General features: G+C 46.2%; 1 protein-coding gene across 4 annotated transcripts in view; it reads left to right on the forward strand.

The window, feature by feature from the left end:
• Positions 1-2,753: 2,753 nt before the first annotated feature.
• NR2C2 (nuclear receptor subfamily 2 group C member 2) overlaps positions 2,754-20,602 on the forward strand; it is a 56,383-nt gene continuing 38,534 nt past the window's right edge. The window contains exons 1-3 of one of the 4 annotated variants that reach the window (XM_066614086.1): positions 2,754-2,938; positions 4,522-4,638; positions 10,654-10,737. In XM_066614086.1, the coding sequence (XP_066470183.1) occupies positions 10,678-10,737 (60 nt within the window). In that variant the 5' untranslated portion in view covers positions 2,754-2,938; positions 4,522-4,638; positions 10,654-10,677. Of the gene's footprint in view, positions 2,939-4,521; positions 4,639-10,653; positions 10,738-20,097; positions 20,229-20,602 lie in introns of those variants that run through there. The other 3 variants (XM_066614087.1, XM_066614088.1, XM_066614089.1) reach the window with 3 other exon arrangements.

The following is a 20,602-nucleotide window of genomic DNA, read 5'->3' on the forward strand; positions in this document are numbered from 1 at the left end:
GTTCTCACACTAGTTATTTTCTCTGGAATTGTCATCCATTCACCTAGTTTGGACAGAATACCCAAATGATGGTCATCATCAATTCATTCCATTCCATGTTTCCTGTTCCTTTTCAGATTTTATTTATGTGTATTTTTTGTTATATATATTTTTGCAACTGTAGAACTAGCCTTCCAAGCCTAACTGGCAAAGCACCATTGAGTTGGAGCACATTAATTTATATCTTGCAAGGTGGTTTTTGTTTTTAAAAGATGTTAAAATATTTGTTGCTTTGAAGTGCAACTGTGGCAGAAAAGTTTCCAGTTTTTCTCAATACTGATTGTTCAGACAGAAGAGCAAGCAAGCAGGCATTGTAGCACCACGCTGTGGAGTGTGGAGAGCCTTTCCAAGAATCTCTGAATCTCAGCATATGTTAAATTCTCCCTTTCACTGGAGCCTGCAGAAGTGCAGTGCAAATCTTTCCAAGTTGCACTGAGCTCCTGAAAAGATCAGAAAGCAGCAGGGCATCTCATTGCAGAAGAAAACCAACAGGAACTTAAATAGTTTTCCCTGTATTTGTAGGCTCTGCTGCCACAAAGACTTTCCCAAACATCCTTTGAAAGTTGCTCTAAAAGGGAAAGCACAGAGGACACAGTCATACCTGGTGATCCCTTGAAGACAATGAGGTGTGAATCACACCTCCAAATGGTTTACTATCTGTGGAAACATAGTTTATTTCAATGGCTATGACATCCCTGAGCACACACACCTATGTGAGATACTGGCGATAAATGAACCAGCCAGTGATTTGCACTAACCTTTAGTGATCAAGTTAAACTAAGTATACATAACAAGACAAATATATATATCCACCCGTGCATGGCATCCAGAATAATTCCATACATCTGAGGAAGTGGGCTTTAGTCCACAAAAGTTTATGCTACAATAAACCTTAGGCTTTAAAATATCACAAGTCTCTGTTTTGTGCCTACTATAGCCACATAACACCTCACTGAAAACTGGAAGTTGTTATTATTAAGAATATTTATAGACTGCTTTTCTACAAAAAGTAGTTCACAAAGCTGTTTACATAGCAATACAAGCCAATAAATGGTTATTCCAAGTCATTGTTGAGTATTACAAATAAGGTTTCAATTGTCTTGAACCAACTACATTTTGAAGCTTTGGAAACAACATAGCAAACCACAGTCAAAGTGACCAGATACAAAGGAGAACAGGGTACCTATATCTTTAACCTTTCTATAGCAGAGGGAATTTGGGCAGGTGCAGCTCAACCTGGAAGGGTTTAATGCTGCAACTACCCAAATCCCTTTTCTGTACAAAGATTAAAGACATAGGCAGTCTGTCCTCATTGCAGTTGGTCATCCTGACCACAGTCCACATCAGGAATAGGGTGTTGTTCCCCCCCCCCTTATCCACATTGCTGCTGTTTTTTTCTTTGGGCCCAACTGTTGTTTTGGCACATACATGTACCATTCATGCACCTGAGCTTCCCACCTACCCCCTGGAATCACAGCCCTACCCTAGAACTTACTCCCAGGTAAGTATCAACAGGATTGCAGCCCTGGTCCTGCCTTTCCTTTACATTAGTGTTCAACCCATTTTTGCCCACAAGGGCACACATTTGGTCCCTGTAGCATATACACAATGTTGGGCAGATACAGGTTAGACATGGCAATCCTATGCATGTCTACTCAGAAGTAAGTTCCAGTATAGTCAATTGGGCTTGCTCCCAGGTAAGTGTGGAAAGGCTGGCAGCTCTAGCCCTGCTCTTACCTTTCCTCTACAGCAGGGGTGCCCAAACCCTGGCCCTGGGGCCACTTGCGGCCCTCAAGGCCTCTTAATGTGGCCCTCAGGGAGCCCCAGTCTCCAATGAGCCTCTGGCCCTCCTGTGATTTGTTGAGCCCAAACTGGCCGGATGCAACTGGCCCATGACAGCCAACTGTTCCACCTTTTGCATGAGCTGTGGAACGAGGGCTCCCTCCACTGCTTGTTGTTTCATGTCTGTGATGCAGCAGTGGCAGCAAAGGAAAGGCCAGCCTTGCTTTGTGCAAGGCCTTTTATAGGTCTATTGCAAGACCTGCATTCATTCATATAAGTTCATCTTTAATATATTCATTTATGTAAACTTAGGTAAATTCAAATTTGAAATGTAAATTAATTCCCCTCCCCCCCCCGCTGGCCCCCAACACAGCATCAGAGAGACAATGTGGCCCTCCTGCCAAAAACTTTGGCCACCCCTGCTCTACAGCAGTGCCCGAGGCTGCCATCTTATCCACACTCACCTGAGAGTAAGCCCCACTGACACTGAGGGGACTTACTTCTGAGTAGACCTGCTTAGGCTTGGGCTGTGGGGAGCCAGGGCTGAAAGGAGGTCTCCAGCCCTGTGCCAGCCCGCCCCTCCCCCCATGGGATGCTCAGGGGCAAGCCCCACTCGCAGCAAAGTTCCAACTGCCTTCGAGAGCTCCACGGTGGGGGGGCGCTTTTCAAACCGCCGCGCGCGCCCCCGCAGCCCCCTCTCGCAACGAACGCGGCGGCGGGAGAATACGAGCAGCGCGAGCGAGCATTTGAGGCCACCCCAGGTAGCCCCTCCCTCCTCCCTGCCGCTTCCCCTGCTCCGGCCCCGCCTCATTAGGCGGAGGGGGGGGCTGGGGCTGGCTGGCTGGGGAAGAGATGGAGGGGGCCGCGGCCGGCGCGCGGCTGGCGAGGGGAAGCGGGCGAGCGCTCCCGGGCGGCGGCGGCGGGGGTCACGAACTCTGACCTTTCTCCGAAGAGCCGCCGGCCCCTCCCCGCCCCAAACAATAACAGAAAACTCCCCCTCCTGCCTCCCTCGCGGGGCGCGCTTAACCCCTTCGGCGCCGCGGCGCCTCTCCCCTCCCCGCGGCGGGGGCCCGATCCGAGTAGCCGTCAGCCGCCCACTGAGGCGCCAACCGCTCAGGTAAAAGCGCGGCTCTGACCCTTCCTGGCTTGCGGGCGGCGCTCTCGGCCGGGCCTGCCGCCGCCGCCAGCTGGTATCCGGTGGGAGGCAGCGCCTGGGCGGGGGGCGGCGGCGGCATCTGCTCCACCCGGCTGGGGCTCGGGGGCGCGGCGGGGGGCGCCCGCGGCGGCGCCAGGCCGGAGCGCGACCGCAGAGGAGGAAGGAAGATGGAGTCTGAGCGGCGGGCGGAGGCAGCGGCTTGAACCCGACCCTTTTACCTTTGCCACCGGGAGGGCGGAGGGGAGGGGGCGGCGGGTGTTTTGCATACGGGGCAGCCCGTCGCCATCTTAGCGGCCGCGTCCTCCCCCCTCCTCTGCCGGCAGCCCGCCTGGCAAGCTTGGGGGCGCCCGCGGCCGGCCCCGCTGAGGGAGCTGCCGGCGGGGAGGCTAATGGCGGAGCTCCTCCACTTGGCCGCCTGCCAGCGCCGCCATCTTGTGCCTCGCTTCGTGCCTCAAGTGTCCCTTTTTTTTTTCCTCCCCGCCGCCCCTCCCTTTATGGATTGGGGCGGAGCAGGCGCCCTGAGTGGCGTCTGCCTTCGCCAATCAGCGTCGCCTTGGGGGAGGCGGGCTTTCTCCCACCCCCGTTATGAAAAGAGCGGGAAGACTCCCACCGCTCTGGAGCAGGTTGGGTCGAAGCGCTCTGACACGCGGGTTGATTTGCATAAATATGCATAAATGAATACATTAGAGATGGAACTGGAATGAATGGTTTTCACTGAGCCTACTTACAACACACATGAGAACTATAATGCAGGCAAGTAGACTGGCATGAGGACTGTTGGCCACACACCTCTTGCACAGTGAACCCTTGCAGGCCGAGCCAGAAGCACAGCAGGCACAAGTTGTTCAGAGGCAATGGGGAGGCTGAAATAATGCCCAGGGAAAAGCAGAAAGCACATGGAGACTACAAGAGCCCTTGCTCTAACTTGGCCTGCAGTTCATGCCTGATGGTTGCAGCCGACATCACGGGCCAGCGTGGCTCCAATGGTCTCCAATGGACCAGGGGCTCTGGAGACTGGGGGCTCCTTCCAGGCTGGATTGGGGGTGCTTGAGGGCTGCAAACCATCTCTGCTCTAGAAGATTGGTTAATTCATCGCTGTTTTAATTCACCCCCCTTCCCCATAGACGTCCACATCCAAACTTCCTCAAAGAGCTTCAGTTAAAGTAGGGGTCTCCAAACCCAGGTCCGGGGGCAAGATGTGGCCCGCAGCGAGCTGCTATCCGTACCGTGGCCAGCCTCTTGTCCCCTGAAAGCCTCTAGCCCGCTTGACTGAACATGACAGAGCTGTGCTCTGATTGCATCTGGAGGGTGTTTTGCGGTCTGGAGAGGCTGAGTGAATGAGCCCATTCAATCATTCATTCGTTCATCTAACTTCCACCTCTAATTTATTTATTTAAATTTTATATTTAAATTTTTTTCCGGCCCTCAGCACTGCACCAGGTACTTCATGCAGCTCTCTGGCCAAAACGTTTGGAGACCCCTGAGTTAAAGCACTGTGTTGTATTGTAAGCCAAAGGGCTGTTCGTTTCATCTTGTTCCATCAGGATGCTTCCCTTCAGTGTTTCATTCCAGCTCTAGCATGAATTGAGTGGTCCTCCCAATGACAGCTGTTTTCCATGCCAAAGTCTCTTCTCCAGATGCTGAAATAAGCACAAAAGCAGGTGGGAATGGCTCAGGATTTCTTTCTCTGTTAAACACAGATTGTAATTGGTTTCTATGTAGAGAAGAATTGAATGTCTGATTTTTTTTTTTTTGCACTAAATAGAATTTACCTTTTTAATTAGCATCTAGCTTTTACAGGCTTGTCCTTTTCAGGTGTTGCTGTTGCTCTGCTGTTGTCATTTGTCATGGTTGTTTTAATGTTTAATGAATTTTTAGGGCAGTGTACAATTGTTTTTACTTTGTTTTTACTTTTTTGAATCTGCTCTTTTGTAAGGTGCCTTGAATCCTCTTGGGGAGAAAGGCAGGGTATAAATGTCATAAATAAATAAATAGATAAATAAATTAATGTGTGAGAACAAACCTTTTAGGAGAAGATGCTGCAGATACTCGCCCATAAGTCAACCCCACAAATAAGTCAAGAGCAGGTTTTGAACCATCAATCATGGAATTTTCTATAACCCTCGGATAAGTTGGGGGTTAAACTTAGGGGGGAGGGTGTCTGACTAAAGTTTTGTCTGATTTTACCCGAGGCCAGATCCTGAAAAATAACCTACCACGAATTGTTACCTAAGAACTGTAGTCTCTAATTTATTAAAAACATAGTAAAAGATCATAAGATACATTTTTATTCTTTTTTAAATTCTGGTCTTCACCACCTTTTTGTAAACACTATCAGAGTAAGTGCACTATAAACTACATACCAGTAAAACAGTGGTTCCCAACTTGGTATTCACATACTCCCAGGGACACTCAACAGGACCTTTAGGGGTGCTTGAAAAAGAATGGCAGAAAAGGGCAGGCCGTGTTCCAGAATGCCTTGCAAGGACCAGCAAGGCAGGAAGGGAGGTAGCTAGTTGGCTGTGAAAGCGCCACCAATAGCTAGTTTTTGGTCATCAATTCATCTATGAACCAGTGATTGAAAACCAGCACAGTATAAAAGCTGAAACATAATATGAAAAGTGGTCAATCACCCAGAATTTCTCAGTACCCTTCTGATGCAAAACAGTGCAAAGGCAGAGTCTTCTGTTCCTCAAACAGATGAAAAGAGAAAATATGTGATGAATACATGAAGTCTGGGCTTTCATATGGAGGAGATGAAGGCTTGTATTATTAATTACAAACATTTTGCTAATATGAAGGGTACAATTAACCCCTGCTAATTGGGTAAGAGGCACTTTTTCAAGTGGGTGCTCCTTTTTTTAGCAGGGGGAGAGTAACTGGCCCACCTCACCCCAGCACTGTCTGTTCTAGTGGCTGTCTGCTGGTATTCATTTGCATCTTTTTAGATTGTGAGCCCTTTTGGGACAGGGAGCCATTTAGTTATTTGATTTTTCTCTGTGAACCGCTTTGTGAACTTTTAGTTGAAAAGCGGTATATAAATACTGTTAATTAATTAATGTTAATAATACAATTTATGGAAATGGGTTGCCAAGGGATATGCGAGTGAAAAAGGTTGGGAACCACTGCAGGAGACCCATGAATCAAATCCACCTTTAAAGTGGACATGAGGAAAACCATGAATCAAGGACACCTTTAAGGTGTCTGGTGTGTTAAGCCAGAAGCTCTGCGTACAACATATGACCCATAACACATAACAGAGTGTGCAATTCAATTCACAGCAGAGAGATGAGATATTTACAACCCTTTTTACTCAGAAGTAGACCCACTGCTTTCCATGGGTGTTATTCTTAAGTAGTGGTGCACTGAATTGTTGCCTGGGAAGAAGGGTCCCATCCTGTTGTTTCAAAAAACAGACCTGCTTTGCAAGCATTTGCAAAGCAGAACCAGGCTGCAGCAGAAACTTTTAACAAAAAGTGGATATTCTTAACTCAAAACAGACCTATGAAACTAATTGTTTTGAGAGCCAGTGACATATTATTATGTTATTGACATGTTGCAATGACATGTTATCATGATAGAGCAGGGGTGCCCAAACCCCGGCCCGGGGGCCACTTGCGGCCCTCAGGGGCTCTCAATCAGGCCCTCAGGGAGCCCCCAGTCTCCAATGAGTCTCTGGCCCTCCAGAGACTTTTTGGAGCCCGTGCTGGCCCAACGCAACTGCTGTCAGCAAGAGGACGACTGTTCGACTTCTCACCTAAGCTGTGGGATAAGGGCTCCCTCCACTACTTGCTGTTTCACGTCTGTGATGCAGCAGTGGCAGTGAAGGAAAGGCCGGCCTTGCTTTGCGCAAGGCCTTTTATAGGCCTTGAGCTACTGCAAGACCTTCATTCATTCATTTAAGTTCCATCTCTAATATATTCATTTATGTAAATTTATTCAAATTTGAAATGTAAATTAATTCGGCCCCCCGGACACAGTGTCAGAGAGATGATGTGGCCCTCCTGCCAAAATGTTTGGACACCCCTGTGATAGAGTATGAAACCAATAAGATGTTAATATGAGCCAGCTCTCATTTCCATGTAACATAACACAGTTACTCCTGCTAACTGGATAAAAGGCACTTTTTCAAGAGATGCCCTTCTTATATTTAGCAAGGGAAGAAAAACTATTCCTCTTCACCCCAACACAGTATCTCGAACTTATCAAGGGCACACTTTTTATTTATTTTTATTAAATAAATAATTTATTTAATTAATTTGATTTTTTTTTCTGGGGGGGCTACAAATCTTTGACCCCAGGTAGCAGATAATAATTTATTTAATTATTTAATAAATAATTATTTAATAAAATTATTTAATAAATAATAATTTATTTAATTAATTTGATTTTTTTTTTCTGGGGGGGCTACAAATCTTTGACCCCAGGTAGCAGATAGATGCCTTAGCTATGCCACTGACTGGGGGGAGGCAGCAAGCAAGTAGGTGGCAAGCTGCTGGGGGGAGGAGGTGGGTTGCTCCCAATTTCCTCTTTTAAAAAAACTTGATTATGAGATCGCTTCCGGTTGTGACATCACTTACGGAGCAACATTTTGAGCTTGGCCCAGGGCTACATGATCATTAGCTCCGCCACTGCATACTCCAGTTTGGGGTCCCACCTTCCAATTCTTGAGTTCAACTTCTAGACTTACTTACGGCCTCTAGTTATGGAGGACACTGGGGGTAATGGCCTCAATTTTGAATGGTTGTATTGGAGAGTGAATGTAAGGTAAGGAGGCCAATATGTCTTTGGTGGCCCCCTACCCATTCCTCTTTAGCAGGGGTGTCCAAAGTTCTTGAGTGGTGCAGATTGGGTCTAGCAGGCTGCCCAAAAAAGAGAGGATACTTGCTTGCCCTCTCTCTCGCTAGTCGAAGGGCAGAGATAATTGAGCAATTATACCAGATATTTTCAACCAGTGTTCCATGGCACACTAGTGTGCCACGAGTGGTCTGCAGGTGTGCCATGGTAATTTGGGGTGGTCCTTTATTATTAGGGCCATTGGGAGATGTGAGCCCCCCACCAGTAACATGGTGTGCCTTGTAAATTATCAAAAAGCTGATGGTGTGCATTGACAATTTTAGCACCTTGTCAGTGTGCCCTGAGATGAAAAAGATTGAAATCGCTGAATTATACAGTTTTGCAGGGGCACCTGCTCTTTGCCCACGCTTTGTGGAGTAGATGAAGGGCATTTGCATCTGGCAGGCATGGATAAAATTTGAAAAGCACTGCCACAGTGCATATAGTTTGTGTTTGCACAGATGAATTGTGAAAACGTACATGAGGTCTTGCAAAATCCAGGCCTTGCTTTGCCCCTTACAGTACACTTTACTAGTTCATTTATAATATAAAGTGAAGTTCCAAGGACAGTTGCCATTTCAGTTAACTGTTGGCTAGGCAATTGAAATTGAAGTTTGATAAATATTTTAGTAATGTAAGCTAAATACGTCACTAACCTAAGATATCCTGGCAACTGAGGCTGCATGCCAAATACTGCTCCCCTTCTGGGGTGATATGCTAACCTTTCTTCCTTCCAGTCCCTGGAACAGTCCCTTTTCCCTTGGAAAAGAAAGAGGGGGGTGTTACATGGAAGATGAGTGGAAGACAGGAGAATGTTGGGCTAGAGCAGGGGCCTCCAAATTTCGGCGCGTGGTGTGCTGAGAAAAGCTCAGGTACAGGGGTGGTGCAGCCTTATTCCACTCCTCTGCCTCCCATCTTCATGTCTGATCTTTGAAGAAACTCATGCTGGGCACTGCTTCCACTGCTGATCACCCAGAGGGCTCTGTGCCCCAGTTTTCCCAGGGAAGCAGCTGCCCAGCGTGAGTTTCTTCACAAATCAGGTGCAAAGATGGGAGGCAACAGGGTGAAATGGTAAGGCTTTGCTGAGATTATTTTCTTGGCGCACCTGATTCAGCCCACAGGCCAGAGTTTTGGAGGCCCCTGGGCTACAGCATCAGAAATATTGGAACCTACCACTACCATCTTTCATTTTCAGTGTAGAGGCCAAGAGGAAGTGATGAAGCAGTGAAGTCAAGTGGGTGGATACCCTCTGCCAACCTGTTGTCTGAAGCAACCAACCACAGCAACCAACCAATCCTGAGCTGCCTAGGGTGCCCAGCCTCGGCGGCACCGAGAACAACTGCCGCTGGATCCTGCGCAAGGGAAGCAGCCCCATAATGGGGATACTCACTTTTCTGCTGACCTAAGGGTTGGCAGTAAAGTAAAGGTGTTTGTGTAGGGCGCCAAGCCCTGCATGAACGCCTTGGATCCGGTGGAGCGGAGCTCCGTGGACCCGCCTCCCTCCCTCCCCCTGGCATGCCTCCTGCCCGCCCTCTCCCCACCTCCCCGTCACACTTCCCATCCGCTCTCCCCACGCCTCCCCCCTCCTCGGAATGCCTCCTCCCCATCCCCGCTTATTGTGCCGCAGCTCAGCGGTCCATGAGATTGCCCAGCGACAGAGGTTGGACGCCCACCCTGCGCTAGCCCAGCGCTGGGCTAGCACAGGCAGTAGCCCGGCGGTGAGGCTTGCAAACATGCCTTACAGCACGTTTGCAACAGTACGCAGCGGCATGAAGCCACGGATTAGGCTCAGCCTCATGAATGGGCTGGTCCGAGCTAAGCATACAGATGATTAACCATTTACTTATAGGCTTCATTTCACCACCGAAATCATGTTAATGTAGCTTCCTTTACTCAATACAGACACAAGTAAAAAAAATGTAAATATGGAGACCAAGAAGTATAGTGTTTCCTTGGCCTTGATAAGCAGTTTGAGAAGATTAGCAAAAGCCATCAATGACTAGTATTGCTGTTTTTGTGTGTTATTGAAAATGTATGGAATTATAATTTCATAGAAGTCACTAAAATTTATTTAGGATGCAGTCCTGTAAGCAATTACCTAGGAGTATGTCCCATTGAACTCTCCCGTTTTACTTCTGAGTTGACATGCATAGTATTACACTGTTTAATCTGACAAAAGTTAATGTCTATTTCATGTACTATACTAAATGTCAGCTATAGTTATTTCATGAAGTGCTTCATGGTATTGCCTATTCAGGAGTTAGATTTTGGTTGGCCTTGAAAGTGAATCGATATTTGTGTTCTCCCCCTCATGTAGCCTCTTGCTATGCTCTGAACTGCAAGTGCTTGGAAGCAGTGAGAATCTGTTTTATCCAATCTGAGTGTTTCCTAACTTGGTGTGTTTTGACTGAAACTCTCTCCCATTTTCCTTTTGAGTTGTTCATGCAGCAGACTAAAGACAGGGTCTATCTTGCTGCCTGGCATAAATGAATGATTCCTTTTCACTCTATGCCCCAGGAACACATGGAGAACTTGGGAGACAGGAAGATGTCTCTTGTGCTGTGCTCAACTAGAAATGTGGTTGCCACTGGTCTTAGTGATAGCTTAATGAACTTAATTTGTGGAACCTCATACCTCTTTTATTACAGACATGGTGTTTTATTTTTTTATGATGAAAATTTCACAACAGTGGCACAATGTATACTATTTTGAATACTGTAAAGGAAAACAGTGATCTGATATGGCATAGACCTATGCAGTAAATTTCATTGTTCTCCGTAATAAAAATGACAAAAGGTTTATCTGTGTCTGATAGAAGTTATTGGCATCCTTCCCAACAGGTTCTCTAATGATCTTCCTTCACCATGACAACCAATATGGAGGTGCTGGCTCAGCAGATAGTGGAGACACAGCAGGTGGCTGAGGTGAGTGATGAATGATATTGCAGTAACTCTCAATTGGTTTTGAAAAGGAAGATATTCTTTTTACAGCTAGTCAGATCTGAAGTTGTAATTATTCACAGTATGTTGGATTGTTGCACCTGGAAATACAGAACTACATTTTTCATTCCTAATGTATTAGGACTTCATTTTTGTATAACAAAGTGTTCATCAGGGAAGCTGGGAGAGTGCCTTTCTCTACTTTCTATCTTCAACTTGTCGTACAGGGTGCTGTCGGGAAAGAAAGGGGAATGTGGCCTTGCCAAATTCTCCAGATGTGCGCTGCATCTTACTTGGTTCTAGTAATCATCTGAAGGTACTACAGTCAACTCTCACTACTCACAAATTCATATATTCGCGAGCAACAGGATTGACACCTGCCTTGCCATTCACGAGGTAAATTTCTCACTCCCCGCAATCCCTGCAGCCTCCAGAAGGTTGGAGGTGCCATTCTGTAGGTGCCTGCAGCCTGGGTGCCTGCAGCCTCCTGAAACTCTGCTGGGTTGAGGAAGCCAGCAGTTACCTTCCAGAGGCTGCGGGCATCTTCTTGAGGAAGATAGTGGCTTTGTTCATCAATAAAATTTGCCTCTTCTGTACACTGATCTTCCCAATTCTCCCATATGGATCGGAAACATGGATGGCTCAAATCAGACATGAACAAGCTTGAGGTTTTCCAAATGAGATGCTTGAGACAAATCCTGAGTGTCTGTCTTCGTGATCACCATCGTAATGAGACAATTTGGATAAGGTGCAATCATCAACTATCAGTTGAAGAGCAAACCCAAAAACACAAACTGCAGTGGTTTGGCCACAAGTGCAGAATGAACACCAGCCAGCTGCCACGCAAGCTCCTCTGGCATGAGGGACCTCCCTACTGGAGGGTTCAATGGGCAGCACCAAAGAAAACTTGGCTCACATTGAGGAAGACCTAGGGAACCAGTGTTTGACCACAGATGAGGCAAGAAATACTGCAAACAATTGCAAAGAGTGGAAGTGTGTCATAAATGACACACGGATCCCAGTGGCACATACAGCAGCATATTGGCTGAGAGGACAACCTGCTCTCCAAGTGCCAGCTGAGGACTGAAGAAGAAGAAGAAGAAGAAGAAGCAGGCACCTTCAGAGTGGCGCCCAGACCCATTTAAACAGGTGGAATCCATTAGCTTCCTCTCTGTGCCAACTTGCTGTGACTGCCTCTGGTCAAGCTCTGTTACTAGTGGCCAGAGTTTGCTTTCTATCAGGATCTTGGCTGTTCGGCTCCTTCAGTCTGTTGGGCACCTTCTCCTTCTGCCTGTCATGGGAGAGGCTGAAGATCCGATGCCTGGTGACTGCCCCCTGGGGAAGTTGGTTGATTGGTGATGACCCTCTCCTATCTGTCTTCATCTGCAACCCCTGTGAGGATAAAAGAGAAAGTGGTGGTGGAGAAGATGCTGCATCTGCCTCCCACTTGCCTTACAGGGGCTGCATAGGAAGACAGATGTGCGAGAAGGTCGCCACCAACAACAGACCAACTTCTCGGGAGGGGGGGAATACAGAACTAAAATAGAGTGCACACAAGAGGCACAATTCTTGTTGAGCAAGAGACAAACTCAGCTGGTACTTGAGACCTGTTTGTTGTGAATTAACTTATTGGGCAGAAATGGGATGATCAAGGTTTACAGGTTGCTAAAGGCAAGGAGAATGGAGGTACTTGTTCAAATTACCAGGACTGCTGTCTAACTCTGGGTAGGATCTTGCTTTGCTGTGATGGAAAGTGAGAGGCAGATGAGAGTGAAAAAGAGAGAGCAGTAAGACAAAAAAAAAGTCACCTTCTTAGATACCTGGTTAGACACAGTGATTTCTTAGTCAGTGGGGTGGACATGTATGGTGCAGCACAGTGGGTGACTCTTAAACACACCAAAGTGGAGGTGGAAGGAGAGAGTAAACAGCCTGCAGGTCTCAGACCAGACTTTTTGGTGATCTACGTATAGAGGAAGATATGGTCTTTTCAACCAGTGTAAACTTGTTTCTGTGTCTCTTGTCCCAATGGGATAAACCTGCAGATAAAGGAAGTAGAACTCCTGTTAGGACTCGTGAAGGGGGGCCATGAAGGAACATGCCCTTCTATAAATGTAAAGAATTCACGTAAAATAAATGAGGGAAAACAAGTTCCTAAAGCACCTAAAGCACCCAAGTTCCTAAAGCACCTAAAGTTGATTTTTCCAGAAGGAAAACACGAAAAGTGAGCAGACCATGTCACTACAGGGCCCTGTTAATGCATCTCTTCTCCCCCCCCCGATAATGGGGTGAAAGAGGGGCGAGACGTGGTGGGGGGAAGAGATTAAGGGAGGGCATGATTAAGACACAGTAATGCCTAGTGTGGAGAGAGAGCATAGAGAGAAGGTTTTCTCCCTTACTCATAATACTAGAACTACTGGTCATTCATTGAAACTGATTTGCAAGATAATTAGTTTGTAGAATAAGAGCCCAATCCAGTACTCGGCGGCAGCACTGTTGCAAATGTGCCATAAGGCACGTTTGCGAGCCTCACCGCCAGGTTCCCGCCGGTGCTAGCCCAGCGCCAGCCAGTGCTGGGCTAGCGCAGGGCGGTCGCCCAACTTCCGCGGCTCAGCAGTCTCCCAGACAGCCAAGCCGCGGCACGGCAGGTAGGTGTGGGGGGGGAGGAGGTGTTCCAGGGAGCGGGGAGGCCGGTGGGGGCGGAGAGAGGGCAGGGAGGAGGTGTGCCAGGGAGGCATGACATGGGGAGGGGGCGGGCTGGAGGTGTGCTGGGTGGAGGGAGGGAGACAGGTCTGCGGAGCTCTGCTCCACAGGATCCTAGGCGCTCGGGGAGGGCTCCATGTCCAACATGAGCGCCTTTATTTTACCGCCGACCTTTTGGTTGGTGGTAAAGTGAGTAGCCCCATTGCGGGGCTGCCTACTTTACCTGGAAGGAGGAGACGATTATAACTTATTATTATTATGTAAATTTTGTATAAAAACACATAACACTATTTTCTGCAGTTCTAACTTTGGAAAACACCAAAATTCATTTTCTTCCATCTCTAGTGAGGAGTTTTTCTACACTCTCTCACCAAAAGTAGTAGCTCATTGGCAGATTAATGTGGCTAATGCTGAAGAAGTTGATATTCAGATACTTTATCCTATACTGGGAAAGCATATACAGTGTAGTCATATTCATTGAAATGTAAAGAACTTGACTACTTACATTCAGTATCCCAAGAAATAATCCAGGTTGATCCCCTCACCTGCTGTTCCATTCTGATAGCCACTGCTACAGCAAAAGGCATAGAACTATATGTGAGTTGTTCACCTATCCTGCTTGACTGATATAGCAGTCCTCCCAAGAAAACAAGGCAGTTCTGACAAACATCTGAACGGATACAGACCTTTCAAAGGATGCAACTATATCCAGATTCAAGTACAAATTGTTAAATGCAACCCCAATATGCTGCTGGGCATCACAGAGGAATACAAAGGGAAACCCAGCCTCCCCATTGCACAGACAGCAGTTGACACTGCTGAACAAAGGGATGTTGTAGTTGGCAATGACAGTGATATCCTGGTATTACTTTCTTTTCATATACCGTGTATATATATATATAATTTTATTTAAAATAAAATAAATCTTTTATTTAGTTATTTATTCATCTCATTTCTCTCTCTTTAAATCCCCATTCCCCAACTACTTAAGAACTAGAAAATGAGGGGAGATCTTCAAGAGAGAAGAACAAAAAGAGACGGACCACCTCTGGAGCACACACCAAGGATTATATCACGGCTTGTTGCATGTATTTGCAAATATGTAACAACCAAAAAAATTAATTAAAACTTTTAAAACATTTAATAAATATTGGTTAAAACAATTGATGAAGGCAAAATATAAAAAATGATTACATTACATCACTCTACAGACTTGTTTGAACCCAAATCAATTGGCACACAGGGGAGAGGGGGCACAAAAGATGGGTTAATTAATTGATTAATAAACAAGTTATGGATCAAAAATCATGTGGTCACATACCCTCTATTGGCTCAAGACATTGAAACATGATTGGTGCAAAAAAAAAGAGAAATATGTGATCAGATAACAATGAATGCGCAATATAAGCACACAAGGGGGGGAGCAGAAAAATAAACACAAAAGATGAATTGTAAAATAGATAAATTATATAATGCCGGAATATAATCTATTTTACAACTCATCTTGAACCAATAGAGGGTGTGTGACCACATGATTTTTGATTCATAACTTCATAACTTAATCAATTCATTAACCCATCTTTTGTGGTTCCCCCCTTTCCCCTGTGTACTATGTCCCCATTCCCCATTATAATAATAGTGATTATTAAATATAGTCTAAAAAAAACCACAAATTAATAGACAACAATGATCTGACCTACTGCACAGAGGAATACATATTTCCTAAGTGTTGTTATAATGCAGCAAGGACACTTAAGCTTCCCCATTTATAGTTAAAAACCTAAATCTCCTGTTGATGACATTACAAAGCTACTAAATTATTAGTAATAATTTTTGCTTAATTAATTTAGATCAGCCAAGCCTTATATTAATAACTATAAAAATGAATGAATTACTTGCTTCTGAGTAGACCTGCATAGGCTTGGGCTGCAATCCCATCCACATTTTCCTGGGAGTAAGCCCCACTGAACACAAGGGGACTTACTTCTCAGTACACTTGCATAGGCTTGGGCTGCAATCCCATCCACATTTTCCTGGGAGTAAGCCCCACTGAACACAAGGGGACTTACTTCTCAGTAGACATGCCTAGGCTGTCTCAGGTGCAGGGGCTGCACCAGTCAGCTTCCTTCCCCCCCTCCTCTTGCCAAGCCAGTACCTGGGTGCTGCAACCCGTCTCCCTGGCTTGCTGTCCCTCATCGTCGTCCTCCTCCTCCTCCTCCTCCTCCTCAGCACATGTCCCCACGCCCTCACCGGCTTGGTAGCTGAGCGTGGGGAAGCAGAGCGCGGGGAGAGGAAAGGCGGGCTGGGCTCAGGCGAGAGCTGAGTGAGGTGAGGCAGGGGCAGTGCTTTTTTTGTAAAAAAAAAATAAAAGGTGCAGGAACCCACTTACAAGAACAAGTTTAAGATTAACGAGTGTAATCTTTTATTTATTTACCTCCCCACCTAAAAAAAAAAGAAGAAAAAAAAATTATTCCTTACGGGGATTTGAACCCCCAACCTCTGGCTCCACAGACCAGCACTTTAGTAACTGAGCCATTGGAAGTCTTAGCCTCAAAGTGTTTGGAACTAATACTTGAGGCACTGATGGCCACCAGCTGGGCTCAGGACCTTATATATTAGTTCTGAACACTGTAACTCTAGGCTTTCCTATAGCCCAATGGAGAGAGTGCTGGGCTGTGGAGCACAAGGTTAGAGGTTCGAATCCCTCCTTAGCCAGCAGTGCTGGGTGGCGCAGGGAGGGAAAAAAGGTGGGGGCCAGGAGGGGGAAAAAAGGTGGGGGCCAGGAGGAGGGTTGGAGGTTCGAATCCCTCCCTAGCCAGCAGTGCTGGGCAGTGCAGGGAGGGAAAAAAGATGGGGGCCAGGAGGAGGAGGGAAAGGTGGGGGCCAGGAGGAGGGGGAATAAAAGGTGGGGGCCAGGAGGAGGGGGGGAAAAAAGGTGCCGGAACGCTGTTCCGGTGCGTTCCATTACATAAAAAGCCCTGTATACTACCCTTCCTGAAGAATTTTGGGGCATTTTACATGAATCCTTCCTCTCCTTTATCCTGCATTGGTTAAGAGATAGCAACTAGTCCAGGCTGAGGTGCCGGGGGGGGGGGGTTTGAATCTGAATCTTTCTGGACCAACACTAATCACTACACCACATTTGCTTGGGATAAAGTGAGTGAGCTATGTCCTTTTCTGAACTCTTTGGAGGGAGAACAGGTTTTAAAACATTGAATCAGAACTAGGATTTCCTTTAGTGGATATAATAAGCACTGGGGAAAAAATATTTCAGTTTGGTATACATGTTTCATGAAAATGCCATTTTTATGTTAAAAATGCAAACTGTTTTGTCTTAACACTAGTGGCCCAAAGCTGTGGGTAAAGTTATGCTGTAGAAATTTACCATAACAGAGGTGTTGTCAGAAAATAACACTGGAGATTTCAACAGTTTCTAATATGAATCAACAATTTTTATAAGCTCTAATTCTTGAAATTTTAGAATGTTATCTTAATTTTTTCAGCAATTGTGGTTATGCATTTGTTGTTCTTCCAGAGAATGATGGCTTGTGTTGTAAGGTTACATAAAATAAAATGTACCATTATTAGCAATAAAAAAGATGATGATACGTGATATTTAATGGATGCCGAAGAATTTAGAGAGGCCTGTTTTTCTTTAACTGTATTAGCTTAATGAACTGTAATGAGAAAAGATACTCCATAGGAGAACAAAATACCGTATTTTTCGCTCCATAAGACGCACCTGACCATAAGACGCACCTAGTTTTTAGAGGAGAAAAACAAGGAAAAAAATATTCTGAACCAAATAGTGTAATAAAATATTTAATAAACTATAACAGAATAACATTTGAACCATGTAAAGTGAACAGCAGTCAACAGTGGCATTAAGAACCATTATCACTGTCATTAACAAATGGAGAGACTTAAAGGTTTGAGCACTCTAGTTTTCTGGAAACACCAAGAACTCATCATCGCTAGAGTCAGAATTTATGAAGCTCACAAAAGTAGGTGCATACAAATAGGGGATCACATTATCTTTCTACTACAATGATGTTCTGCCAAATTCCAATCCACTGGGCCTTGTGCCCGCTTAAGGCTGATCAGTCCCCCTTGTGCAATTCACCAGTGCAGCAAGCAAAAATGAGTCCAGTTCCAGTCCACAGATGCCAAGTAAATCAGTCCCATCATTCAGAGTTACCAAATCAGAGTCCAGAGCCAATAAGCCAAATTACAGTCCAAGGTCAGGTTCCAGGTAGGTCAGTTAAATCCATCAGGGTATCCAAGTCCAGTCACAATCCACAGTCAGATTCCAAATTCAATAAACCCAGTCAGTCTCCTCCCCTACCTCCAACCTGCACTTCTTCAAAACCCACAAACCCTTTCTGCCTCTGGTACTCCTTATATCCCTGAGGGCCCTATTGCCTTCCAGTGGCTGCAGCTGTGCAGCAACTCTCTGCTGGATGCCCAGGCCTTACCCTTAAAGGGGCCACTGCTGACACCACATCTACCTCCTCACCAGATCTTCCTGGATTCCAATATAAGGGGGGGGGGAGCAGATCTCTATACAGACCAGTGCAAAAACAGGGGAAAGGTGTGGGGGAGGTAAGATCTTTGTATAGGCATCACAGCAAGACCAGTGCAAAACCCCTTGCACACAGAACCAACAGATGGAAGGGGGGGTGCAGATCTCCATACATGCCAGTGCAAAAGCAGGGGAAAAGCGTGGGGCAGGTAAGATCTCTGTATAGGCATCACAGCAAGACCATTGCAAAACCCCTTGCACACAGAACCAACAGATGGAAGTTGGGGGGGTGCAGATCTCCATACATACCAGTGCAAAAGCAGGGGAAAAGTGTGGGGCAGGTAAGATCTCTGTATAGGCATCACAGCAAGACCATTGCAAAACCCTTTGCACACAGAACCAACACATGGAAGTGGGGGGGGGGTGCAGATCTCCATACATACCAGTGCAAAAGCAGGGGGAAAGTGTGGGGCAGGTAAGATCTCTGTATAGGCATCACAGCAAGACCATTGCAAAACCCTTTGCACACAGAACCAACAGATGGAAGTGGGGGAGGCGCAGATCTCCATACATAGCAGTGCAAAAGCAGGGGAAAAGTGTGGGGCAGGTAAGATCTCTGTATAGGCATCACAGCAAGACCATTGCAAAACCCTTTGCACACAGAACCAACACATGGAAGTGGGGGGGGGGTGCAGATCTCCATACATACCAGTGCAAAAGCAGGGGGAAAGTGTGGGGCAGGTAAGATCTCTGTATAGGCATCACAGCAAGACCATTGCAAAACCCTTTGCACACAGAACCAACACATGGAAGTGGGGGGGGGTGCAGATCTCCATACATACCAGTGCAAAAGCAGGGGAAAAGTGTGGGGCAGGTAAGATCTCTGTATAGGCATCACAGCAAGACCATTGCAAAACCCTTTGCACACAGAACCAACAGATGGAAGTGGGGGAGGCGCAGATCTCCATACATAGCAGTGCAAAAGCAGGGGAAAAGTGTGGGGCAGGTAAGATCTCTGTATAGGCATCACAGCAAGACCAGTGCAGAACCCCTTGCACACAGAACCAACAGATGGAAGTGGGGGGGGGGGTGCAGATCTCCATACATACCAGTGCAAAAGCAGGGGAAAAGCGTGGGGCATGTAAGATCTCTGTATAGGCATCACAGCAAGACCATTGCAAAACCCTCTGCACACAGAACCAACAGATGGAAGTGGGGGGGGGGTGCAGATCTCCATACATACCAGTGCAAAAGCAGGGGAAAGGTAAGTCAGCCCCAGTAGAGCCAATGGGGCTCACTCCCAGGGATGAGTGGACGGGAGAAAAGCCTGCCAGCGCCTCCTCTCCCAGGGAGGAGCCTGTCTCAATCCCTGGGCTCCCTGGACTCACTCCCTAGGCTCGCTCCCTGGGCTCACAAGCCTGCCAGGGGCTCTCTCCTAGGGATGCGTGGACAGGAGAGAAGCCGGCGATTGACTCATTTCGCCTGGAGATGGACTGGTAGCTCGAGGATCGACATAATGAGCACCCCTGCCTGCCATCCCACCCACGCTTTCCTGGGAGTGAGCCCCAGTGACTCTAAGACTTACTTCTGAGTAGACACGCGGGCTTGCTCAGCAAGACTGCCACCCCACCCACGCTTTCCTGGGAAGCGGAGCCGAGCAGAGCGGGCAGGGGGCGGGGCCAGGGGCGGAGTTTTTTTTTTTTTCAGTATTCGCTCCATAAGACGCACACACTTTTTCCCCCACTTTTTGGGGGGGAAAAAGTGCGTCTTATAGAGCGAAAAATACGGTAGTTTTCTTTTTAATTTTACTGATCTGGAAATTATTCAGGAACTGGACACGTTATTTTCCCATGAATTTTGCAATTTTGTAGTTTAATGGAAGGTGGCACTTGGGGGAAAAGAGAGGCAAAGAGAGGAGGAAAGCTTTGTAACCTGGGTACATCTTCCTCATTGAAATTAATTGTATTATTAGACAAACTGCTTCAGCAGCTGGCACAACAGCAGGAACACGTCGATTCTGCTTCCTTGGTTACAGGGAGTGATAGTGTACTTGACCTTCAGAGGAGCAGGGTCACAGAGAGGGCATTTTGAAACAATTCTGTCTGGTTTTGCGATTGAAATCTTTATAAATGGAGTTCATATTCAAATGTTTAGGAATAGACTGAAACTGAGTTCTTCATTTGTCTTGGATTGTTTTGGCCAAAAACTTTGCTGAGGAAAAAATGTAAATAAAGCTGAAAAAGGATTCGACACTGTAAGTACTAGAGTCTGTACAGTATCAAGCTAGGGGAGTCAAGGAAGCAATTGATTCAGAGGTTATTTCTATAGAATATATAGTCAGTGTACATTGCTTTATGGATCATTTTAATAAGGCTTTTTTAAGTAAATGTCATTTCTCAGTAATTTTAACAAATGATGATATTATTGCTACCGGTTACATTTAGAATATTTTAGTTTCTCACTTAAAGCCATTTATAAAGCTGAATTCTAATTAAGTGTTTAATGATGATAATAACTAATGCTTGATCTTTTAAAATACTTCGTATTACAGACCATGTCTTTTAATGCAGAATTGTAGTCCACATCTTTTAGTAGCTTCTATAGCAGTTGTATTAAATATTAGTTCAC

Source organism: Tiliqua scincoides, chromosome 2 (assembly GCF_035046505.1).
Source record: "Tiliqua scincoides isolate rTilSci1 chromosome 2, rTilSci1.hap2, whole genome shotgun sequence".
NCBI classification, from domain to species: Eukaryota; Metazoa; Chordata; class Lepidosauria; order Squamata; family Scincidae; genus Tiliqua; species Tiliqua scincoides.